This window comes from Alligator mississippiensis, chromosome 5 (genome assembly GCF_030867095.1).
Source record: "Alligator mississippiensis isolate rAllMis1 chromosome 5, rAllMis1, whole genome shotgun sequence".
NCBI classification, from domain to species: domain Eukaryota; kingdom Metazoa; phylum Chordata; order Crocodylia; family Alligatoridae; genus Alligator; species Alligator mississippiensis.
In genome coordinates, this window is record NC_081828.1 from 207351403 (window position 1) to 207377793 (window position 26391).

At 41.7% G+C, this 26391-nt stretch overlaps 1 protein-coding gene across 5 annotated transcripts in view; it reads left to right on the top strand.

Annotated features, from left to right (window-relative positions):
- Positions 1 to 26391, top strand: part of PRKAG2 (protein kinase AMP-activated non-catalytic subunit gamma 2) — a 339594-nt gene that overhangs the window by 308624 nt on the left and 4579 nt on the right. For all 5 annotated transcript variants that reach the window (XM_019499071.2, XM_014608994.3, XM_014608997.3 and 2 more), the window contains 8 exons: positions 1199 to 1280; positions 3603 to 3661; positions 5886 to 5931; positions 12976 to 13030; positions 16304 to 16430; positions 17365 to 17530; positions 17949 to 17986; positions 22077 to 22223. In XM_019499071.2, coding sequence (XP_019354616.1) covers positions 1199 to 1280; positions 3603 to 3661; positions 5886 to 5931; positions 12976 to 13030; positions 16304 to 16430; positions 17365 to 17530; positions 17949 to 17986; positions 22077 to 22223 — 720 coding nt within the window. The remainder of the gene's footprint in view (positions 1 to 1198; positions 1281 to 3602; positions 3662 to 5885; positions 5932 to 12975; positions 13031 to 16303; positions 16431 to 17364; positions 17531 to 17948; positions 17987 to 22076; positions 22224 to 26391) is intronic.

Consider the following 26391-nt stretch of genomic DNA (forward strand, 5'->3'; position numbering starts at 1 on the left):
CCTTTGCATTATGGAGTGTTTTTGTAGTTGAGAGCCCCTCAACTTTGAGTTGAAGAATAGACGCATCAAATATCACTCCAGTATGATGCTAATCACGTTCTAGATTGTTCAGATTTGGACTGCTGTTTTCTGTTTGGTTTCCCTTTAAGTGGCATGTATAAGGTGACAGGGCTCTTTGGGTAAATCTGATAACTTTTATTAGATTAGACCAACTAATGTACAGGGCGAATGATTAGGAATGTGGTAGCATTCTCTCCCTTGCCCAGAGGGGAAAACTTGAAAGGGCTTCCTCTGCTTTTTTCCCTTATCAGATGGACATCTTTCATGAATACTAACAATCAGTTTCCTTTATTGAGTACTTTTGTAGTTAAACTGATTACCTGTGTCAGCTGGTCACAGTGTGCACAGGTTTCTTGGAACTTTTTGATAAAAGAGCCAGCAATTACAACCAAAGTGTAAAACTGAGAAAAGAAAATTATTCTGACCAACTTGAAGGCTGTGAAAATATGTACTCATTTTCTGGCAGCAAAACTGGCCAGCCTGTTAGACATCTTAATCGGGTTAAGATAGGTTACAGTTTTAAACCAGTAATTTGTGTAATTATTATGTAGAATTTAAAAAATACCAACAGCAGGAATGGAAAGGAGACCTCTGTTTAACTTCTGCCTTTTCTCATACAAATGTTGCTACTGTGAGCATTGAACCAAATAATTTTTTATTTTCAGGTGACCCAGTATATTCTTTTGAAATATAGTACATTCTTTAAACTTCAGTCAGGTGCTTATAGTGGGAGTCTGAGACCCCTCCTATTGTACATAGTTCTTCAAAGAAGACACAAAAATTAAATGCATGTAACCTTAATTGCTATATAAAACTAACAGAAGAGACAAAATTGAGGGTAAAGTGGGCATACTTTAGCTAGCTGAATCACGTGTGCATCAGTGGCTGTCAAATAAGTAACACACACAAAGACGAAATAAGAGGTTTTGGTTCTTATCACTGCTTTTTAACCAATTTAAAAATAATTTTTATTTAAAAAAAATAAAAATAATTTTTATTTTTAAATACAAAATATCCATGGACAGTAACTAACCTCTGCCATCCCCCTCCAGTGCCTCTGTGTAAATAGCTTGGTTTAGCTCTCATTTTCTGACTTAATGGTAACAAGGATATATTTAATTGCTCTTCTTTCTTGCAGGTAAAGAAGGCATTCTTTGCCTTAGTGGCAAATGGTGTTCGAGCAGCTCCACTGTGGGAGAGTAAAAAGCAGAGTTTTGTAGGTAAGAATAATTTTTCAGTAGGCAGTTCATGTGCTGTTGAGCAGTAAGGGTGGTGGGGGAGGACCAAACTTCATTATGCTCTATATCCTGAGGATGCATCTGATAATGTTTGGGGGGGGTTTCATCACCCAGTCCACATGTAGTGTTGCCAGATTACATAACTTCATTGTGAATCTTCCAAAACTTAGCAACAGTTCCTGAAATGGAGTTATTACAAAAATTTCCACTCTATTTAAATTCAACGTTCTAGACATTGTGGTTGAAGAGGAGCTTGGAAGCAAGAACTGTAAGAGCTGGGAAGCCAGAAAGCAGTATAATTGCAAAAGTTTGTACTGTTATGATTTGATGGATCTGGCACAAGCAGTAGTGTAGGAAGGAAGTTTGGCGCCCAGGGTAAGCCTGCAGCAGCAGCCCGCCCTCACCCCGTGCACAGATCTGAGGGCGCACATCCCCCCATGCTTGCCTGAGAGTGCACACAGCAGTGGGAGCTGCCCTCCCCTGTCCCTGTGTCCCCTCCTCCCCCCAGATGAGCCACTTGTGGCTCCATCCCATGCTGCGCCCTGCCCTTGCTGGCAGCACCTGTTGGTGTCCCTTCACTTTGGTACCTGGGGCAGTCAGCCCGTTGGCCCCCACTTTGCTACGATACTGGACATAAGAATCTTTGAAATGCTTAGGGGGGGCTGATAATGCTGGGGAAGACCTATCAGTGTGAGATGCAGTTTTAAGAAAGTTATACCTCCCCACCCATATTTCTTTTGCCTTGGCCAAGAGTTTGGGAATTGGAGGACATTGCATGAAACCTCAAAAGAACCTTAAGGAGTTGGACAGCTAGCCTTAAGTGAGAGAGTTCACTTAACTTCTTCATCCTGAAAATGTTTCCCTAAAAATACGATGGTTTTTGGAGCATCTCTTTGAAGTCCTTTTCACTTCTATTATGAACAGGTATATTCGTAGCAAAAGAATTGGCATTAAAAAAATAAACTTTTTGGCAGGGGAACTGTGAGGGGCCTGATCCTTGTTTGGCGGGACAGCCCCAGCCACTTCCCACCATCTGCCCTGAGGCGTACGTACCAAACAAAATGCCACACTGTGGCATGCATGTCAGGGGTTGTATACCCCTGCTTTAACGAGTCTGGCAAAATACTTGTTGGGCCCAGACTACCTATTTTCTGCAGACTTTTTATAGCTGATATGAGACTTTTTACATTTTTATGTTCTAGGTATGTTCTGTGTGGATTGCCAAGGAAAAAGCATTAAACACAGAACCACTGTGGACTCTTACAAGACATAGGGTGTAGATTCACATAATAATTGAACCGTTCCAAAATGTCACAAAAGGAAAACTGGTTCACAATTGTTGTGGGCGGGACACAGGGTGCAGAGACATGTCACAATTGAATGGTTCTCAAATGTGACTGGAAACCAGTTCACAACTGTGGGAAGTGCTATGGCTCTGACAGCGAGCAGGTAGCCCAGCATGCCTTGAAGTGGGCGGGGTGGGGCAGGTGGGTGCTTATACCTGTGCGTTGGGAATCCTCCAGAACAGGGGAGTGCTTGCACCAAGGCGTCGCAGGGATCCTGGGGGGTGCGTGACTGTAGGGGCATCTTCAGTTTTCTGCTTTCCCCTCTCCTAAACATGAGTTCAGTAAATTTCCAATAGCCTGTAATATAGATGAAAGTTTTCAGTGTACTTGCCTGACTTGGGAAAGGGGTGAGGTAGAGGTCAGACCCACACTTCTTGGTTCTTGGGGTAAGGAAGGGGTATGATGTTTCTGAAAAACATTATTTCAAGCAGAAGTTATAGATCTGCTTGCTGAAATATTATTGATCTGTGGTTTAGAGTGAATGGCCCAAAATCTTCTCTCAATATCTGCAAGTCTGGCTACTTATATTCTCCTTAAGTGTGTGTTTGATTAAACAAAATTATTAGGAGCATCTCAAACTTCATAGCTGGGTTTTAAAAACCTTCTGCCCCCCTTTCACTCACTCACCTCCCCCAAAAGATGGAGTCTGTCTTAGTTCTGGGTTTTGTTTGGGTTGAGCTGACAGAAATTCAGAAATTAAGAGCTAGCTTCAAAAGGTTTTGATGGTTTGGTTCAGATTTGTACCAATATCATTCTCTTCTTATCTGATGTATAAGGTTGAATTTAGTATTGGGAATGATTTAAAAGACATCCATTTTTGTAATTTTGTATTAAATTACAAAAAACTTGTAAATTTGATAGTAAATATTAAAATATATAATGCATATGTAAATAGCAAAGACATCTTAAAGTTGTATCAAAGATATTTAAAAAAATTTTTTTTTTTTTTTTTTTACAGGAATGTTAACAATTACAGATTTCATTAACATCCTGCATAGATACTATAAGTCTCCAATGGTGAGTTGCCCCATCAAGCCATAGTGGTATTGACAGTGATAATATGAATAAATTGAAATTAAAAGCATTGAGGATTACATAATATTTGCAAAGTCTTCTGAAGCTTTGTTTGCTAGAGAAATATTTTATTGTGTTTCTGTGGTGCATAACACAGTGTGGTCTTGATTTTGAACTCTGGGCCCTATTCTGATACTATTATTATTACCTAGTTTTTGGAGTGAAAGTCTGGTTAACACACAGACTAACTCCGTATGAAACTAGCTGTACCAAAAAAAAATACTCAAGAAAAAGTATTTAGTCATGGTCCAATTTTTTAATTGCTCATTTTATTTCAAAATGTATGATTTGCATGTAATTGGCTTCATGTATAAACAACATTGAGTTGATGTTTCCCTCACTTAAGACTAAAAAATAGTTTTAAAACTTTACAAAATTTTAAGAAATGAAACATTTCTTTAAAAAATCTTAATGGTGAAATCCGTTCACTTGCCAATACACAGGAATTCTCTTCAGCTCATGGCTATTTTGTAGAGCTTGGAGAATATGCTAAAAGGACCATGCACACTGAAGGACTCAGTAAGTGAGTTTTTCATTTATCTAATATAGCTTATACAGTAGTGTTATCCTGTAAATGTCATAAGTGGGTCAAGTCCATTCTTTTGAATAGTACCTAGTTTAATTTTGGCCACTGTGCCTGAAATAGCCAGTTCTGGGCATTCCTTTTGACTGCAAGCAATATTTTAACATCCTGGTTAATTCTAGTTTTAAAATTTCCCCATTACTTATATGTGTACTTATACATGTGTACACATTCATGCAGGCATGTTATTTTTTTGCTGCTGTCAAGTTCCAATTCCCTATGCCACTGATTTCTTTAAAATTGCCACCAGCATTTTTAACTTGTTCTAAAAGCTTCTTGTGAGAAATTGTAAGCTCATCTAAGACATTTTATTTATCACACATAATAAATTGGAAATGTAAAAATTGCTGCTGCCATATTAAGTAACTGACCACCAGAGTTTTTTCTTGATGCATTATAATAGAAGAGGCAGTTAATGAATTACTACACGCTGAGAAATTTTCCTTACAGTGATTTCATATTGTAATAGTCTTAGCCTTCAGGTACACTTAACCTTTTACATAGTATTATGAGGGCCAAACCTTTATTCATGTTATGCAGTACATCATTTCACAAATCGTCTTACAGACGCAGGCCTTAGGATGGGGTTCATTGCAAAGGAAGGGAGCTAGCTGAATAAAGATGAAATGTGAGCATAGAAGGCTATTACAGCCTCCTGTGTAAAGAGTAAGAGCTCTCTATTTTACCATTGTGGTGTCACGTGCCACCGAAATAAAGTTGTGTTTCAGTGGTAGTTTGCATTGAAATGCCAGTAAAATGAGTACCATCCTGTAAAACTAGATTTTGAAACCTTCACGTCTGATTATTTGGGTGTATTTGCAAGGAATGCCATTAATTTCAGTGGCAGTATTCATGTAGTAAGTTACTATTTGACTAATAAGTATTAAAGAACATGCCCCTTGTTGAATTGTTTTTTATTGCATAGGAGCTTAATGCTACTATAAATGGAGTATTTTAAAATACTGTGAATTTTGTCAATTTTATGAAGGTAGAGTCACTTCTGATTTGCACTTTGAACTTTTTAAAATCATTGTGGTTATATATGCTTTTAGGGACAATAAAAATCAGCTATTTTATTGTGTTTAATATCATAAATTGCATAATCCAACTCATTCACAGATATTTTTCTTGAGTACAACTACTTTAGGAAAAAAATTCTTATTCCATATTTATAATTAATACTTCTGTCTTGCATTTTTAGAAGTTTTCAGTGAGCTAATATAGACAGTGTGTCTATATTATTACTTAAAGATCACCTTTAAAGGTTTTCTAAAATACTTGGTTTGTGTCTTTGTTTTTATAATATACCGAGTGATTATGGTGTATTTTATCTGCCTTTAAATGGTTGTGAAAAAATGTTTTCCATTCCCATGTATTAGTGCCATAAAGTAAGTTCTGCTCTTGGCTGGGCTGTTCTGTCTCAAGAATTATCACCAACCAGAATTCTTTACTTTATGCTATTGTCTACCTGCAGTGCAATATGAAGTACTATCCTGATCTGAATCATTTCTGTTAAACCTCACATTCTTATGGTCAAAACAGAAAAAATGTTTTAAGCATGTTAAAATTTCATTTTATCTGCAGGTTCAGATCTATGAATTGGAGGAACACAAAATTGAAACATGGAGGGGTAAGAACACTTATTTGCTGAAGTCTGCTAAGGAAACCTACAGTTGTTTCTGGAAAAGAAATTCTTGATCCTATACACAACCTAACTCTTGCTAAAGTGGTTTAATGAAAGCAGGAGATCTAGAGAGTTTGTCTATCTGCTGTTGGTGCTTGTGCTTTTCTTGGGGGCAGGGGTTCCACTTGAAATAATGATCCTGTGGGTGGTGAACTGAAAAGAACCTATATTCAGACAGGCCTTGACAGTAGTTGGGATCCTTTTTATTGCATGCTTCAAGATCAGCCTTCCTTTACAAGCTCTATTTTTGTTTAATTTGATAACAACATCCTAAGCTATAATTAAATGTGGTATGAAGTTGGGAAGGACTTATTTTCATGCATCTTGAGGAACTCTTAAATATAAACTCTTTCCAGATCCAGCACTTTTTTTTTAAATAAAGTTCTCCAGTTGATTTAAATATACTGTGTAGAATGTTACAGTTGACTCTGCTCTTTTCATTGTCATTCCCTATATTGTAGTTTTCATTGTAAAAATTTCAAAATTATATATATATTTTTTACAGTACTAGTGTTGGGTTGATTTTGGGGTTAGACATTCCTGTTTTAAATACTGTACTTGCTAGCTGATTTTTCTTGTTCATATATGCTTAGTCTCTAACATTCAGTTTCTAATACTATTATAAAAAATAGTGATTTTATATACTGAAATGTTGTTAGACTGCTCTGTGGCTGACTTCATATTTGGGCATAGCTGAACTTCCTAGACAAATTGTAGCTGTGCGTAGGAATGACCATGTCAATACTGGCCTCTGTCTTCAGAGTTATAACTGTAGATTGTGGTGTGTCAAGCAAATCTAAGACCTCAGAGTGAAAGGAGTATTTTTCCTCAAGTCAGAGGTACTTCATCTACAGAAACCTTTCTTAAGACGAGGTGTAAGTCATCTTATTGCTGTGTCCCACAGAGATACCACAGCCTGAATCAGGTACTGAGGGAGCATGATATGAAACTTCCCACCCTGCAGCAACATACTAATTCAAGGGGAAAAGAAATCCAAGAAAGCTGACTGTACTTTAAGGATGCTGTATTAAAAGCATAGGAGCAAGCTATCCTGCTGAGATGGAAGAATAGGAAGTACAACAGGAGACAAGTCTGGCTAAACAGAGATCTCCTCAGGGAAACTCAAAAAGGATCCTACAAACAGTGGAAACTTGGTCATACTTCTAGAGGAGAGTATAAGAGTATCACATGCATGTATAGGGATAAAATCAGGAAGGCCAAGGCATGATTTTAGATTCAACTGACAAGGGACATAAAGCAATAAAAAGGGATTATTCAAGCATGTCAAAAATAAGAGGAAGACCGAGGAAACTGTAAGTTGCTTATGGAAGGCAGAAGGCAATCAAGTTATGGATAATACAGAAAAGGCTTGAAGTATTTAATGCCTTTTTTACTTAATTCTTCATAAATAAGGTCAGCTACCAGATGATGAGCAGAACTGGCAACAAAGATGAAGAAGGAGACAAAAAGCCTAGAGTGGTGGCAGAACAGGTTAGGTGTTACTTACAGAAGCTAGATGCTTTCAGGTTGGGAGGCCCAGATGGGGTACTTCCTAGTGTACTGAAGGGATTGCCTGAGGTTGTTTCAGAGCAAACAGAGTATCCTGTTTAAGAACTCAAGGGGGTTGGGTGAGGTCCTGGATGATTGGAAAAGGGTGAATATAGTAGCCTGTATTGCTGGCTTAAAATGCTTCAGTGGTTCTCAATTCGGGTGCTGCCATCACCAAAGATGGGTAGAGCTGCCCTAGGGACCTTGTGCACGTCCAGATTGGGAAGGACTGTAGCACAACTGTGTGCTCCTGCCTTCATCAGGGTTATCTGATACACCTAAAGGAAAAAGGAGCACTCAGTCTTGCCAGTCGTCTCATACCGTGTGCCTCTGTGTCTGGGAAACGCCATGAAGTATCAGACTGTGAAAGGCTGTGGCAGAGCCTGGGTGCTCCTCCCTGTTTTAGAGTTATCAGATAACCCTAATGCAGGCATAGTAGCAACATTGAGGAATTCTGTAAGGGGCTTAAAATCACCATCCATATGGCCTGTGTCGAATCCATTGGCTATACCACCCATTGACACCAAGACTGGTTTGATGAGAGCAACACTGAGATCCAGGCCCTCCTCAACTGGAAGAGAAGGGCTTATTCTGCTTGGCAAAATGACACTTCATCTCAGCAGAAGGAGACATATCAGCTCAAAGCCAAAGCTCAAAGGACGATCTGGGAAATCAAAAGTCATTGGCAAGATAAAGCCAAGGAGCACTAGTTCTCTGCTGACAAAGATGACTTGCATAGATTTTTTCCAGGTAACTAAAGCCATGTTTGGCCCAATTTCCAATGACCTTGGTTTCCTGCAATCACAGGTTTTCCTAGATTTCATGTATTGTAAGGACTGGAAGGGACTTCAGGAATGACTCGGCGCTCCTCAGCAACAGTGAATCTATCTAAGCTAGATGGAAGAGCACTTGGAGGCACTCCTGATCTGTGAATAGACTGTGGCTAATACCACCATTGAGTCCATCCCCCAACAACCTGAAAAGGGGACCCTTTGATAACCCTCCTATCCTTGAAGAAGTCTGGTGCGCCATCAAGAACAACAAGGCTACGGGACTGGATGACATATCTGCTGAAGTCTACAAGGCTTGTGGTGAAGAACTGGTACTGAAACTCTATGAATTTGTTCTCTGAATTTGAAACAACAAAGAGATCCCTGGGGACCTGAGGAATGCCAACATCGTAACTATCTTCAAAAAAGGAGTCTGCGTGTGGGAACTATCGAGGTATTGCCCTCCTTTCCACAGCAGGGAAAATCCTCACTTACATCTTGCTGAACTGTCTTCTACCTTTTGCTGAGGATGTCCTGCCAGAATCTGTGTGGTTTCAGGCCATCCCACTGGACAATTGACATGGTCTTTGCTGCCTCCTGGATCTATGAAAAGCATTGGGAACAACATCAGGACCTGTATATGCCTTCATGGGTGTTACCATGGTCTTCCATCAATGGTGAAGCCTTGTGGAAAGTACTGGCCAGATTTGGATGTGCTGAAAAGTACGTCACGGTTTTGAAGCTTCTCTATGACCAGATGGCAGTGGCCATTCTATGCAGTGGATCAGAGATGGATCCATTTGTCATCCAAACTGGGGTCAATCAAGAATGTGTTGTTGTCCCAACTCTGTTCTCCATTTTTGTTTGACAGTCATCCTGGGTGTCATTAAGGACTGCCTTCCTTCTGGAATGGATATTGACATTCAAGTGGCTCCTCAGTCTGGATCATTTTATTTTGAAGACCTAAGTACTCAAAACAGCCATCCTTGACCTTCAGTGTGCTGATGACTGTGCTATCCATGTGTACACTGAAGAAAATCGCCAGGCCACGCTGGATCCTATTCAATAGAAGCCTGTTGAACTTTGGCCCTTTCTCTTAACATCGGGAAGACTAAAGTTCTCTGTCAGCTGACTCCAGGCCATGAATGTGACCCCACCCTGCCCCCCAAAATTACCATCAAGGGAAAGACCCTTGGAGGTACTTGAACACTTCCCCTACTTCAGTAACTACCTCTCTCAAAGAGTGAATGTTTAGGAGATCCAGCACAGGATCCGGTGTGCAAGTGCCTCCTTTAGGAAATTGCTTTGACGTGTCTTTTATTCATCACAATCTCCAGAAGGACACCAAGATCCAGGTGTACAATGCAGTCATCATCCCCACTGCCCTTTACAGATGTGAAACATGGGTGACCTACTGTTGTCATCACAAGAGCCTGGAGCAGTATCACCAAGGATGTCTCTGCATCAAATGGGAAAATCACCTGCATTAAATGGGAAAATCACCACACAAATGCCAGTATCCTTGCTGAAACTCGTGGTACCAGCATTGAGTCGGTGATCCTCAAGCTCCAACTTCACTGGCCCTTCACTTCTCATTATGTGCGTGGCTGCCTGACTCTCAACTCCCAAAACAAGTACGCTACTCCCAGCTTAGTAATGGCCTGAGATCTTGTGGCATAGGGTAATGCTAATAAGATGCATTGAAGGCATATCTCACGAAAACACATGCAGACATCAAAAGTTGGGAGCAGCTGGCTGCTGACCAACTCCAGTGGCACTGCAACCTCAACTAAGGGACAGCCCAGTTTGAAATAAAGTACCTTGCCGTTATAGCAGAGAAAGGAAAAGGAGAGGAATCCCAGCCTGCTGCCTACTCTCTCCTGTGGAAAAACCTGCAACTTCTGAAGCCAGGTCGTTGGCTCAAAAATTGGTCTCTTAAATCATCTTGAGACCCATCAGTGAACCGTGGTAGAGATCATATTCAAATCAAGGGATTGCAGATGATGACGATGAATGTAGGCTGGAGTGAGAGGTACATGGCACAGTTCCATCTAACTGCTACAGCAACACCGGTGCCACAGGACCCTTGAAAGAGTGTTGCACACCCTCGTTTAGCATCGCTGCCTTATGTCATCTCTGTACTCAGTATCTTCAGGATCAAAGACTGTTAGAATCAGGAAAAATTAAACAGAAAGCCTGTCTCACCATCAGTGACCTGTCTAGAGATGCCCAGCTTGAGAGCTGCCTGCAGTCACACTCAAAGGATCTGTACATTTTCCCTGTGCCATTTGGTGAGCATTAATTTTATTTTTAGCAAGTATGGACTATATCACATTGGATTGCTAAGTCCTGGAAGTCGTTAAGGTTGGAAACCTGATTTGTCTCTTTGTTCCCTATCAACATTCACTATTCTTTCCAGGGGGGTAGGTCTTTTATATCAAGAGTCATCAGATCCAGTTCTTGCTCTCTTCCAAACACAGAGAAGGCTTTCTAGATCCCTCTGCTTCTTAAATTTCCACAAAAAGGACAGCTTTTTCTATATTTTGAGGGATCCCAACATACTCATTTTAGAGTCCAATTCAAAATAGCAACCCTTTCCTCTTATCCTGAAACCTCAGAAGTAGTTTGCAGCTCTCGGCCCCTAAAATGCATGTTTCCATATTTTGATGCATCTAGTCCTCAGGGAATTCTGAAGGTTCCTCGCAGGGATGCCACAACGCTGCCCTAGAGTCCTTCCCTTTGGTATACCAGTAGTCTCAGGAGCTCTCATAAAGTGTCTTGCAGTATTGACACCAGAACTAAATACACAAGGAATATGGGTGGAGGTCATCCCATCCTATACGCTTTGCTACCCTAGGACTAGAGATCAACAGAGAAAGTTAGCCTTGATTACCCAGAAAAATAATTTATAGGAGTACTTTTAGACTCCTGAACACCAGCAGCATACCCACCTTGAGCTTCAAATGAAGCCATAACAGATGTCAAAACAGTTTTAAAATCAACTAGATAAAACAATAAACATGTATGTAATGTTAGTAGATCTCATGGCCTTGTGCAGATTCCTCACCCATCTTGCCAGATTTCACCCTGGTTCGTGCACAAGTAGCTGAGATCGGTAACACTCCCAACCAAGTATCACCTCCGAGCGCTAGTCCATGCTTCTAAAGAGGTCAAGATATGTCTACCTTTACATTGTAGTGATGGGCACCTCTGATCTTGGCTGGGTAGCACATTTTGACTCTTGCTATCTCCAGGATTTGGGGTCCCAAGAAGAGACCTCTTCACATAGCAGTTTTGGGGAAGGGGGAGAAGTTAGCTTGTGTAGCACTTTTTTACCTCTGATCCATGACAAACGTTGCAGATAATAACAGACAATACAATGGTGATGTTTTATATGAACAGACAAGGTGGGCCAGGATCATCCCGTCTGTCAGAAAGTGGTCTGTCTGTGGAACTAGTTTACCAGTTCACTGGATTACTCTTAACAGCAGTCCCGCCTGCCAGGATTACAGAACAAAGTCGCAGATTGCCTAAACAGTTTGCAGAAGACCATATGTGATAAGATCCTGTAATTCAGAGACTTTCACAGCTGTAGACATCCACACATGGGCTTGTTTTGTGCAGGTAACAAATGAATAGTGTTCTGCCTTTTTGCTCCAGAAAAGTTAGAGCCCAGAATCCCAATTGGGCAGTTGTTTTGTTCTGGATCCAATGTCTGATGTATGCATCCTCTACAAGTCCCACTTGTAATGAGGGCTGTAAGGAAACTAAGTTTGTAGACCAGTGGTTCTCAACCAGGGTGCCGTGAGATCCTTTCAAGGGTGCCATGACATATTAGCACTGTTAGGTGTGCAAACATAATTGACAAGATAAACTGAGATTTCAAATAGGAATCCATAGTGTTCAAAACATTTGGACTTGTGATCTTTTTGAGTTTGTTTGCAGCAGAATTTCTCTGTTTACCTGTAGTCCAAAAACGAGGAAACACTAAGAGCTGGCATTTTCTGAGGGGTGCCTCGAGCCTGTCATGGTGTGCCTTGAAACAATCAAAGGGTGTCTCGAGTCTGAAAAGGTTGAGAACCACTTTTGTAGACAGACTGACAAAGTATACAGGGTTAAGTGGAAGGAGGGGGGACACGCTGCAGACCGGTTGATGTGTGGTAACAATTTCTTGTGTTGATTCTGTGCCACAGGATGTGCATCCTAGACTGTAGCAATTTTAGCTGTTTTGTTCAGGACTAAACTAACTAAAGCTTTAGCCTTAAGCATATAGGGTGCACATTTACCAAGAATGAACTATTCTTTTGTTTGCATTGAAAATATTTGGACAACTGCCTCTAAGAACCACAGGCAGTGCAACTCAAGCAGCTGTTCTGTTCGGTGGGGGTTCCTGTTGCGGTAGTGCCCCCTAGTGGTTACACTCTTGAATTACTTTTATTCGTGTTTAAAGTAATCCCTGAAGATCTTTTTACCGACTCCCTTAACGTTCAGTGGAAAAGGTAGCTTCATAAACTAATTTACATTTAAAAAGTATTTCTAAATGTTTGCCTTTACATCTTGAATGTCTTCTCCATTATATTTTGTCCAGAGTGGTGTATATATTTTGGTAGATACCTACTTTCTAGTAAGTAAAATACTGATGTTTTATAAAATATTTACTTTTTTAATACAGAACTTTATTTACAAGAAACATTTAAGCCTTTAGTGAACATCTCCCCAGATGCAAGGTAAGCATTTGCATCATTTTTGTTTAATTCAGAATTTCTGCAGTTGGTGTTCATGTAATTAGTCCTTGGGCCTTTTTTTTATTTGGGTTAAATAGAAACAAGGTTTGTATTTGTGAATTACAGTAAATTCATGAAGAATGGAAACACTGTTTACATGTGTTTAATTGACTCCAACTACAAACTGGCCCAAAATCAGAGATGACTGCTGGTGGGGGTACTGTACTGCAATTTAGAAACTTGCTCCACATCTTCTAATTCCTACCCATAAGTCGAGGAGGGAATGGATTTGATGATGCCATTTCATTCTTAGGAGAACTCTACATGGTTCGGTCATTTATGTGTGACTGCAATGCAGTCACAAGTCTCGGGCTAGCTTTAACTCAGCTAGCTTGTTTACTAGAAGCAGAGTAGCTGTAGCCGGGCTCTGCCTAGGCTAGTTTACCCTTCTGTGTGTGTGTGTGTGTTGTGTATTCCTGAAATGCAGTGAGAAGCAGGATAAACTAAGAGCCTTATGTTGCCCCAACCAGACTGCCTAAATTGTCTCTTATACTGCGCTACAGTCTGCAGCATAGACATACCCACAGTTTTGGTATCCTTTTTCTGGTTTGCTTGGGATCCAGAAGGAGACAGATTTGTGCCACTCCTCGTGGGTTGAGACTTAGTACAGTTCTAGTCCCTGAAACGTCCTTGGATTGTATTTTGTGTAATTATCTGAGTCGGAAAAGCAGATATTGAAAAGATGATTCTTGCATGCTTCCCTTGGCTGTTCCTAATTACTAAGGAATATCTTTTTTATCTGTGTGCTGCTGTGATAGATGGATTGCTACTTTCTGCATCAGTGGTATACAAATGCTAGCTTTCTGGAGGCTTGTCTTAAGCATTTGTTCCAGCAGTCTAGGAAACAGCGAAGATTTAGCACTTATTTTAAAATGTGTAATATCTTTTTCTTAAATGTTTACAACATGATCAAAGGAAATAAAAGAAGTCGCACCAGCATTCCTTAGTTCCTATCGATAATTTCAGAAAAAGTGGAGTTAGAGCAGGGGTGGGCAAAATACAGCCTGCAGGCCACATCTGGCCTGCGGCTGCCCCCACCCACCCCTGCCTGGAGCAGCCCGTGCCACGCTCCCATCCCACACCTGCCGACAGCACTACCCTAGCCCCAGCCAGTGCATACAGCTTCTCAAAGCTGCTGCCCCTGCTGCTGCTGCAGCTATCCAGGTACTGCCCGGTTCACCGTGCCTCCAGCAGCAGGTCTTCTTCCTGTCCCTCCTGTACTGTTCTGAGCAGCAAGTAGTGTGGGGGCAGGTGCTGGGCAGCACAGGCACCTATACATGTGACAGAGTGCTCTTACAACATGTGCTAGTTAGCAGGCATTGGAGCAGACTCAAGACTGCTGGAGTGTGCTAATTAGCGTGCTCCAGGAACCTCCGCATCACGTGTATTCAGCATCCCCCACATTTCAAAATGGCAGTAGGGTGTTTCAACTACAGCTCGCTGCCCAGCACAATGAGGCAGCCAGCTGGGTGGAAGGTAGCTGGAGCCCCGCGTGCTGGGGCAGGAGCCATGTGTTGTGGGTGCCCTGGGCAGGAGCGGGCACACATCAGCCCCATGTGGAGCCCTGCAGGGGCAGCCGTGGGCTGGATTTTGGGGAGTGGGCACTGAACATGCACCACACCTCCCAGGCAAAGTCTGCTGCATGTGCCCCCTGACCCCTCCCTCTCCAGCCAGCTCTCAGGACCTGGCATGTGGGCTGTTGTATGCAATATAACATATTATATCACCTCTACGTATACTACTCAAACAAACATAAATCAGGTCACAAAATATTTTTTTAAATAAAATTAAAATATTTTGCAGTAGATGTTTGACTTTTAATATGCATTTTGCTTTTTATCTATAATTTGTTCAGATGGTATCTTCTGAAACATTTTGTGTGTGCGGTCCTTGACAGCTCACCAGAACTCGTTAAGTGGCCCTCCAGTCGAAATAATTGCCCACCTCTGAGCTAGTGTTCAGAATACCAGAATGCTGTAGAGTAGGGGTTGGCTGCCTTTTGTCCCTGTGGATGACCCAGCCCCCTGCCATGGGCTGTGAATCTCTGTGCACTCGCCCCTGAAAAGCTCAAGCAACCTGCACTTAGCCTCACCGCACGTGCCAGCCACTCTGCAGCCTAGGTAACGTTAAGGCACAAAGGAGCAGCAGGGAGCACTGCAGGGGGGACGGGCGGTTCAGCCCAATCCCTGCGCCACCCCAGGCGGGTGGGACATTCCCAGGCTGGATTCAGTTTTTTTTGTAGGCTGTAAGTTGCCAGTCCCTATCACAGAGCCTCTTAGGACTAGGTCGCTATTGCAAATCGAGTCAAACTGCCGCCTTGTACTTTTCCCTGCCCGGCCCCCAGTGATGATCAGCTGAAATAAATACATAGGTGTCCTGTCTTCACGTGGACGGCTATCTATACGAGGCCTATCCAACCCCTAAGCAACGGGGGGCCACACTACTACGAGCCACACCCCTTTTGCTGCACCACACTGTGGGCTCTCTAGCACCATGGCTGTGCTGACCCACCCCCTGGGGCCAAAGCAGGAATCAAAAGCTGAAGCAGGGAGAGAGCCTAGAGACCACGGCTGCAGCAGCAGCCAGAGCAGTAGTAGGAGAGGTGCTAGGGAGGAGCCTGGGGGCCATACATGAATCCCTTGTGGTCTGCGTGAGGCCTGTGAGCTGCCAGTTGGACAGCTCTGGCCTGCACCATAAGGGGCAAATCCAGGAGCTATTTGGCACTTGTCTGAAGGGGGCACAGGTTGAAACTGAATTGTTTTCACCCTGCAATATGATCCTTTCAACTCAGGACTGAAGAACATCCAGTGCAAGAGAGTTGGATATTTTGCATTGCCACTGCCTGTGTCTTTCTGTTTGAAGGACTTCATTTGAACGCTTTTGAGCAAAATAGTCACTTCAAGTAAAAATGTAAATTGAAGAAATTGTGCACTCCTTCCTGTTGCAGAGGGCTGGTTACTGTTTCTTTACTGATATTAAAGGTTCCCTGATCTGTTTGTGTACGTCTTCATGCATGTGGGTTTTTTTCTTAAGCAACCGTGAAATTTGGTAGCTTTTCACTCTGCAAGTTCTGTAATTTCTCCAATATCCTGTTCTAATGTTAGTGCAAACAGTTATTGACCCCATGCTTTCTTTGTAGTCCCATTTCAGTTTCAAAGTACCTGCTTTGAATTTCACAGTCAGAATTAATTAATGGATTTAATGTTTTTTCCTCAGCCTTTTTGATGCTGTATATTCATTGATCAAAAACAAAATCCACAGATTGCCAGTTATTGACCCTGTCAGCGGGAATGCACTTTATATACTTACCCATAAAAGAATCCTCAAGTTCCTCCAGCTTTTTGTAAGTAATCTAAAAAACTCCTTTGATTAACTGATATTTAATAGAAGTCTTTTAAGATTCACAGCATAAGCCCTTGGCTTGGAAACTTGCTGATAGACTCTTTGACTTGACTTTGACTCTTTTCCTTCAGAAAGTCTGTGCATCTCTTTCCTGACAGTATAAAAGGGTATGCTCCTGCCTGTGAATATGAGGGAGCTGGCAAAGAGCATGGCTTCTCTCCCCTCTCCAGTAACCGTTCTGCAGAAAAATAACTTGTTCAACTCACTGCTTTCCTCAAGCACAAGGGTTGGGGCACTGGATGGGGAGTGAGGAGCACTGGTAGGGCCAGGGGGCTGTGGGTCAGGAGTGAGGGGCTGGGGGGGCTGTGGCTTGGGACTGTTGGGGGGCACCAGCATGGACAGGGGCATGGAACCAGCATATCAGAGCTGCTCAGCACCCCAAAGCAGTGTGAGGGGGATAGCTGCAACTAGACCCATGTCCTGGTGAGCAAAGAGGGCAGGTGGAGCTCTGATTTCCCATAATACAAAAAAAATCAAATGCCAAAATACGTAGGTATTTAAAATGTATTTTATTATGGTGATTGAGGCACCAGTAGGCTTCTGAGTTGCTTTCAAATTGTAAATGTATCAATAAAACATTGTGTTCAACTGATACCTATATAGATAGTGGCATTTAATTTTAACTGTGGAAAAACATGAATTTTTGGGGTGGGGGTGCAGGGGAGACCCTTTAGACAGAGAAAACAAGGATCACTGTAATTACTAATGTGCTACATTGCTCTGAAACCCTTTGGTACTTATCTGAACTCTGTAGGTAAAGCAGTGAAGACTGACCACTCCTCGTGTGATCTTCAGTCATGCCTTCAGGTTCCAGTGCATCTGTCCTTAAAGAAAGAAAGAAAGCACAAACAATGTGTTCTTTTCATCTGTCCTAGGTGTCAGAGATGCCAAAGCCTGCTTTTATGAAGAAGAACCTGGATGAACTGGGGATAGGAACTTACCACAACATTGCCTTCATACATCCAGACACTCCTATCATTAAAGCCTTGAATATATTTGTAGACAGAAGGATATCAGCGTTACCTGTTGTGGATGAGTCAGGTGTGTGTAAAGCAGTACATGAGCATAAAAGCTGTGGGGGAGGTGGAGAGGGATAGATCATTTCATTTGTATTTGGTTATTTTGTACAGTTACCCCTGTCGAGAGAGGTCTTAAAATTGCCTCTTTTCTGCCCTGCACTTAAATCCCTACTAGGTCATCAAGTAATTAAAAGGGGAAGAATGGGATGAAAGGTTCAGGTTGCAGACCTAGAAACTTCCTGTTCAGTTAGTTTCTTTTGAAGTGTGTTGTAAAACAGAAAGGGTTCGTTTGTTGTTGGGGGACGGGGGGACGGGACAGTATTTTCTGTTTTGATATGTGTCTGTCTTGTTTCCTTGTAACTGGAAGATAATAAAACTAGGATGCAGGAAAATTAACTTTTGTTTTTAGAGGCCTTACTAACATATGTTTTCATTTTTAGGAAAAGTTGTAGATATTTATTCCAAATTTGATGTAATAGTAAGTATCTTCTTAAATTCCATAAAATATTTTATGTGCAGTGTGATGCATCTTTTTAACAATTTCTTTCAGACATCTGTTTCAACTGTTATTCCTTCCTTAACCTTTTAATTGTTTCTAATGAAGTGAAGAAAATGCCATTCAGTTGACTTCACAATGTTCAGTTGACCATAGTAATAATTTTTATCCAGGGGTAGCTGGTGGTCAAGGCATTTCTAAGACTCAAAAAAGTTGTGCCAACACAAGGAAGTTCAGGCTTTTTTTTAATACTTCCTCTTAACTATGCCTGTTCCACAACCCAGCCTTATCACTGGTGAAAGACTTCCTTTTGCAGGCTGGGCACATCATTTTAATTGCATTTTCAGTCATTGAAACGAATTAGCTGCCATAGTTGCATGCACCAGTGTACTAAACCTGCCCTCGTTGCAGTTCTGTCTGAATCTAGCTCAGACCAGTATTTTGCCACAGCATCCTTTAGTACAGTCTAGCCAGCCTGCCTAGTGAGCAAACCTTCTACACAGCTGAGATCTCCCAGAAAAAGTCTGAATGTCTCTGTCCATCTCTTCTCCATGCACCTGCTCCCTCCTGAGGACTTCTGGGGGCTGCCTTATTCTGTGAAGAGATAAGAATTTTAGTAGCTCATACACCAGCCTGCCAATTTTGCTTTAGAAAATCTCACTACTAAGGGAGAAGAGTACAGAAATACTTTAAAAGTTCCTGTAACAACTATAATCTGCAGAATTTGTCTGCATGCTGTTTTCTTGAGAATGAGGACTCCCAAGCCACAGGGTTTCTACCTATTCCTTCAGGACTCCTGTTCCTTCTGCCTCTGTTTTTATGGAGGACATTGCCCTGTTCCCTGCTGAGGCCAGGACCACTACTGAGAAAGCAATCCTGCCCACATTGAGCAGCATAGATATCTCGGAGAGGTCCTAATGCCACTCTGAGGTGGGAGACCAGACTAGGAAGCAGTTTTCCCCTGCTACATCTTTGGCAGTTGCTTCAGGGCAAGAACATCCATCTCATTTCTCACGCCTTTCATAGCAGGCGTTGGAAAGAGAGAAGCTTGAATCCAAGTGATTCCTTGGAAGACAAAATTTAAAAGAACTCTAAGCAAAAATTTGTAATAAAAAGTAGAAATCTGGACAGTATGGCTGCCAGAATCCTTTTAATTTCCAAGGAAGGTGGGCCTGCTCACTAGAAAAATAACACGGCTAGAACCAAAACAACTTCAAGGCCAAAAGGCTTATTTTTCTGCTGCCCGCTAGTAACATGCAAGTAAATTAGGCCGCCTTTTGATCATCTTCCCCTGGGTGGTTGTCTCTTTCATCTACGCTAATTTGCAAATTAGACCATCAGGAATTTAAACATGCTTTGTTTTAAACAATAGTGTCCCTAAACAAATTAAACAAACAAATAAATAAGCATTATTTTCCTTTTAGGTGAAGGTACACGATTGCTTTTCCCTTTAACTTTCGGAAGTCTTGAAGTAAGCCACATATCTTGCCTTTGCTCCTCTGTGTTCATAAAGGTGGCCATCTGCAAATCTTGGGTAAACTGGAAACTTAAATCAGTACTTCCCAAAGGCTCCCTCAGTCACTCTGTCTGATCCTCCTGTTCTATGTTTTCTACAGCCTGGCATGCCAAGGGTCTGAGCTGTTGGTGTGCACACAGGAAGTAGAAGCATTGTACAACTGGCTTTTTATCCTTGACCCACCATGGGGCAGATCTACTTGCAGTTAAATCAGTATTGAAACAATGCCTACAAAAAGTTCATTCAAATTAGTGCAGAGCCCTTATGTAGATATATTTATTTTGGCTTAAGAGTTACCATATTACTGTTTTATTTGGTTGATTTTGAGGTGATAGGAAATGTATCTTCTTAGAAATAGCTTAACCTTATATCAAATAATGCTGAGTATGTAGAGAACTCCACTCAGGAGGCACCTAGCATCATTCTACAAACTCTCCAAAAATCTACCTAATCTTCAAAAGGAAAGTTCAACTTTGTCTCTCATAACAATTCCTTTAGCTAGGAAGCAATTTAGGATGACTAAAAATTAAAAAAAACAAACATTTTTCTTTTTGAGAAAACCAGCATATGGACTAGATCCTTGCTCAGTAGCCAGGGCCAAAACCTAATTGTACTTAAATGAAAACCTGGACCAGAGAATGAAAGAAGTCTGTCCTCATTCTCATGTTATGCTGTTTAAACATGTTTTGACTATCTTCAGTACCTAAAATAAATAGCTCGGAGCATGCCACTCTCATAACTGCCACCACTCCATCAACATACGTTCTGTGAAGTGGCTCCACCAAAATCTTGGGTTGAAAAGCCTGGAGATACAAAGTGTTGCCACTTGAAACTTGCATCTCATTCACAACTCACTAAAAGACTGATAGCACTTGGGCTCTTGTGTACCCCCCAAAGGACTAAACTAGGTCACACATTTTAAAATGTACAAAGTAATTGAATGTGCAATCACATGGGTTGCATATTTAGGACTAGAGGACTAAACAGGACCTTACAGATCTTCAAGTCCAGTCCCGGACATGAGCCAATCACACTACATAATTCTTTTCCTAAACTGACCTTAAAAGTGAGTTAAGTTGTTTTCTCATACTTCTCTTTTTGGGAAGCTGTTCCAGGACCTTGCTCCTTGGATGATTATATACTGCCTTCTGATTTACAGCCCAGATTTATTCCTAGCCAGTTTATACTTTTTACATTTTTGTGCCATAGCTGCCTCCCCATAGTGATTTTCAGAGTAATCGTATCCCATCTCAATCTTTGCTTTGTTAGATTAAATCAAGCCAAGCTCTTTTGAGCTGTTCTCCTAAGATAAGTTTTCTTTTTCTGATTATCTTGGTAGCCCATCTCTGCTCCTGCCCCCATCTGAATTCATATTTTTTGAACCTGAGTATACAGAGTAGAGTATCCAGATGAGGTCTCGCCACAGTGCTTCCCTGTCTCTGCTGGAAGAATCTTGCCTAATGCATCCCAGTGTTTCCTTTTTGTGTGGCCCTATCACATAATCATCCTCTGATCATCTGAATACAACCAGGTCTTTCTCCTTCTCCGTTGTGCCCAATTGATGAGCTCTCAGTTAAGTTCTTGCTATTAAACACCACTGTATGATGTGGGAAATCAGTATTATAACTTTTCACCCCATTTCTTTCTTTTTTAAGACTTCAGTATCATCCCTTTCTTCCTTAATGAGTCCAGTCCTTCTCTTTATTGCTGATATGCCCCCGTCTGTGTCACCAACACATTCCAGCTAATGGAAGAAGAAAAAAATAGTATCTTCTTTTCTATACCTTTTCTCATAGTAGAGGATATTAGCTTTTCTGCACAAACTCTGTATATCAAAATACTCTTGATTTTAACACAAAGACTGTAGATGCTGTACCTTTCAATTCTTTTAACCCTCTCACTTGCAGTTGTGCTGATGAACTATTGTAGTTCACCTGATGAATATGAACTATTGAATTTCTCATAGTTGATGTAATTTCTGTTTTGGAAATATATCTTCTGGTATCCATGATTGCAGCGCCAAAATAGGCCAGCAGAGGGGGTCTGAGCACAGGTAGAGCAAAAGATGGTCATTAATGCTTTCATTGGGAATGTCCAGACCAGCTGGGGGTCATCTGTTGGAAGAACTAATTGCGGTTAAGGAAACAATATTTCTCTTTATTACTAAGGTCTTATAAATCTCTGGAATTAGAACTGATCTATATATTTTGCACTTATTGTGCAAGAGCATGAGGAATTACTTTGAGTCTTTCAAGTCCAAGATCTGTTAGCAAAATGAGTAATTTGTCAGTGGCTGAGTGCATACCACAATCCAGGATTAATTTTTGTCAAGTCTATTGTGATGCATTTAATTGAACTGCAGACTTGGCTTTCCTTATGCACTGAAGGATTGCTGATGTACTTCACATAGTAAACACCTTTGCTAAGCTAAGTGAAAACCCTCAGTCTACAATACAACACTGGACTGATATTTGCATGCATAGGTCAGTGCCAAAATATTCGCTCACTTGTCTGTTATAAAGACTACAACTGATTTCTCTGCATGTTATTTTTCAGAATCTTGCTGCTGAAAAAACCTATAATAACCTAGATATCACAGTGACGCAAGCCCTGCAGCACCGTTCTCAGTATTTTGAAGGTGTTGTGAAGTGCAGTATGCTGGAAACACTGGAGACCATTGTGGATAGAATAGTGAAGGCTGAGGTGAGAGTGCTTTTGTTATTCACTTTAATTTTTAAAGCAGTATGATAACAGGGGTACCAAATGTGTGCTTGTACTTTAAAGTAGTACAGAGTAATTTTGATGATATGCCATGGGTATAGTTTCTCACATCTTCATGTGTAAATATTGAAGTTTGGGTTACTGCAGTTATGAAGAATCTGCAGGGAATCTTGGTGAAATCTCTGGTTTCATTCGGGGCTTGCAGGGGGGTAAGGGAATTGCAAGGTATTTTTTATTGTTTCCAGCTCCACTTAGCCTTATTCCTGTGCCTTACACCTTAGGTCCACCTTTTGATGGAAGAGTTATTCAAAGTGAAAGTTAAAAGAAATGCTGCCTTCTAAACCTATGTAAGAGCAAATGGAAGATTCCTGAAACTGCATTGTATCTAACCCTTTGCAGATGACCACCACAACATATATAGCTTCCGAGGATTTCTTGTTTAGTTTTAATAATGAATTATCAACATCGTGCTTTCATTGCCACATGACACCCCTGTTCTGTTATCTGGTCTTGCTACTCATGCTGATGAGCTTGCAGGAGCTGGCAGTGTTTCTTCAGGGACAGTGCAATCAGGCCTTCTTTTGCCATGTTTTTCCACAGTAACCTCTGGATGGATTAAAACCAGCAGCAAGGGGGTCCTGTGTGAACACTGGGAAACTTGCATTGCTATAAGATAGCATGGGAGGGACTGCAAGAGCTAGAGACAAGAAGGACTAGAAATTGAGGTGAGGCTGGCTGAGAAGACAGCTAGTGACCATGCTGAGCTCTAGGCCTTGGCGCAGGCTCGGGAGAATTGTTGGCATGTCAGGGCAATTCCAAAATCTCAGAGCTTGCTGGTAAACTGAGGCACTGGGTGGATGAAGAAAAATGGGATGGAACTTTGTTTGCATCTTTAAAATGTACTCTCCTAGAATGACTGACCAGATGAATGCGCTACCCCATCATAGACAACTACTTAAGCTGGCGATTTCTTCAGAGATAAGTCATTTTATTTCTCAAACAGCACAAGCTTTCACTGAACTACAGTCATTGCTGCATTCATATCAGTGCAGCAGTACACATCTCTGAGAACTGTTTCAATTTAGGAAGATAGATCTGGGTTTGTCTACTCATTTGGGTACCTTTAAAGGAAAAAAGTGTTGCAAACTTGAATGCTGTGAAAAACATCCCGGATACAGTGCTTTACAAGTCTTCATATATCATTCTAGCCATGCTGGTTGAGAAACACTCAGTTCAAGCCACACTTGGATAATAAAACAAGCTCAAGCATGCAAATGTCATAAAGATGCATGTAAATTCAGATGAAAATGCATAACATTACTGTAACCTGTATCCTTGATTGCATTTAGTTTCGTGCCTCTGGTACGTGCTGTCTCCCATGTGGCATTAGCCTGACTGAAGAGAGAACTGTTTCCTTCTACAAACAGGAATCCTTCCAAATGATTTGTCTGCCTTTAGACCATTCAGAGTTGGTTGGTGGTTAATTCTGGAGCTGCAGTGAGGTTGGTTTGGGTTTATTTTCCATGCAGGATTCTTACAGAATCAGTTCCAGGGTAAGGCAGGGTGTCAGATATACTTTGGTCCTTGGGCCAGATTTGGACTGCGGGGCCCCTTGCAAGTCAGATTTGGTGTGGGGCTGTGCAGCAGTAAGGGGGCACATGGCTCCAGGCCAGGTAGCTACTTGCCATGGCAGAGGCTCTGCAAGTGTGGCAGGCCAGGTGGCTTCAGGGCAAGCAAGGGCTGTGTCACAAAGCCCTCACTTGCTCCCTGCTAGTCTTGCGCCCGGATTTCCTGGCCCATGGATTCAGTGGATCTCCTGGCCTAAGTTTGGCACCCCTGGGGCATGGGATTGCACACTCCTTTACATCAACACTAGCAAATGCCGGAAGGTGCAGTCTTGTGAGGAAGCAGACCCTGCTAAGTCTTTCACCCAGTTTCATCTGATGCTACATTTTCCAGTGTTTGGGTGCTCTTATCATCTGTCTGCTCCAGTATCAGTAGCCCTAGTGAGTAAAAGGGAAATACAAAAAATGTCCACCTATCGCGAGCTTGCAGGAGCAAATCAGAATGACCTATTTCAGTCACGATCAGAATCCATCTAGAATTTCACCTTCTACCCTTTACGTGATTTTGCATCTTCAGTGTTTAACTTTCCTCTTACTGATGATTTTGAGAAGTTGCTCAAATTAAGTATCACTCCTTGGGGCTCCAGTAACCACATCACGTGGCAATGTATCATCTCGCGTCCTCTGTGTTCACTGTAGCCTCAGTCCAAAAACTTGAGATCTGCACGTCACTGAGTCTCAAATTATCCATATGAGGGCTAACTTAGAGGTCTTAAACCCGTTTCAGTTTTGAAAAAAGTCTTCTTTCCTGGATGCTCAAACTGAATGCGATATGCAAATCCTTGGTCTCCCTCAACTCTGTAGGAACCAGGTTGTGTCCTCTGATAGATTCACTTTTCTTTGGAAGCTTTATGGAATGGAGGGGCCAGGTGAAAAAGGAATCATTGAAAGAAGAACAAGTTACACCGGACTTGTGTAAATGTAGAAATCTCAAATTTTCGTAGAATCAGGCAGCGTGTCTCACGAGGTGTGGCCCTTCTTGGCCAGCTTATCTGACCCTTTCCTCATTAACCTTTGTTTCACCAGGTGACAGCTCTGAGAAGGGAAACCACCTTTGCAAGAGGAACCTGCCTATCAAGATTTGCCATTTAGCTACAGTACAGTTCAGTTCACGTAACTCCATGCACTCATTTACCATCTAATGGGAAAAACTAATGAATGTATTCTTGTGCACTCTGCGTAGTGAATGAAAATGTCCCAAGTAAATAGATATATTATGCACAAATATAAAATGATTCTCTATGTATCTACTGTAACTAGAGGCATTAAAACATACCAGATGTACAGCCCTTTCACCCCAGTAATGTCATAAGCTGCCACTGGCTCAGAATTGGAGTGAAATTCCTACATCTGGTGCGCAGAATCTTTTTGCTATAAAAATATGGTACTAAATTCATGCAATTGAGTGCTTGATCATATCAAGAAATGAGGGGGGTTAAAGTGTTACAACTTGCCTGCCACCTAGTCCAGCCTGTAACAGTGAAGAATGCTGGTTGCATTTCAAATACAGAACTGGAAGCAGTAGTGTCACCGTTTGCAGTTGTAATCATTTACCATCATGTGAAAAAATGTCTTATGGAAAATCGGTGTGAATGGTGATAAAATTAAGGAAATGGTTACATGCCCTGCCTTATTATTTTAAAGCCTCACAGTATTCGGCTGTTAATTAAGATATCTACATTTCATATTGGAGTTGGTCATGTCCGTGGGTTCACGAAGTTACAATGTCAGGCTGCTGCACTTAAGCTAAATTGTTTCATAGTGAAAAGTTAATAATTGCAATAAGTAAACAAATGATAGCGCTCTCGGCTTGGGGAAAGAATAGATTGGTTGGTTTCACTTTTGTTGGCGGTCTGTTTTATTCCTTTTTTGATTCTCCTGGATTGACGTAATGCTGCAATGTTCAGTATAAACACTGCAGGCGAATATGTCGTTGAAGGAAATCTATTTCCCCCAGTATTAAATCGCACGCAAAACTGCTTCATGTGTGTTTAGAAGGCCTTAAAATCCTCCTCTGAAAAAAGGACTAAGCACTCGCACAGTTATTCCTAAATGGGTGCCTACGTTTAGAGCTGCTTGCTAGCTTTATTGAAAATGTTCAGTGCAGAGAGAGCTCAGCGAAGAGAGGGCAGTGTTCAAAACCAACCACGTTCTCACCGTGCAACTGATTTGGGCCTCAGGATGCAAGTACACGGCACACATGCTGTGCCCGCGTGTTGCAGCTTTGCCTGCACCATCCCCACCAAGAAGCAGTTTGGCCAACTGCACATAGCACAGTAGGCAGACGAACTGGCATCGACTCTGTACCACTAATTAGTCTACCCACGGTGTCATGTGGACTTGACCCCACTGCTTCCAGTCCAGATGCAGAAACGTGGAGCCCTGCAGTATGTGGGAGGGAGCTGCTGCCAGGAACACGTCGTTTGTGGTCTAGACATGGCTTCAGCCTCGCTCAGACAGCCTCATCAGGGACGTATGGGGCTAAGCACAAATCACAGCTCACTGAGACTGAAAGCCTTTTCCCA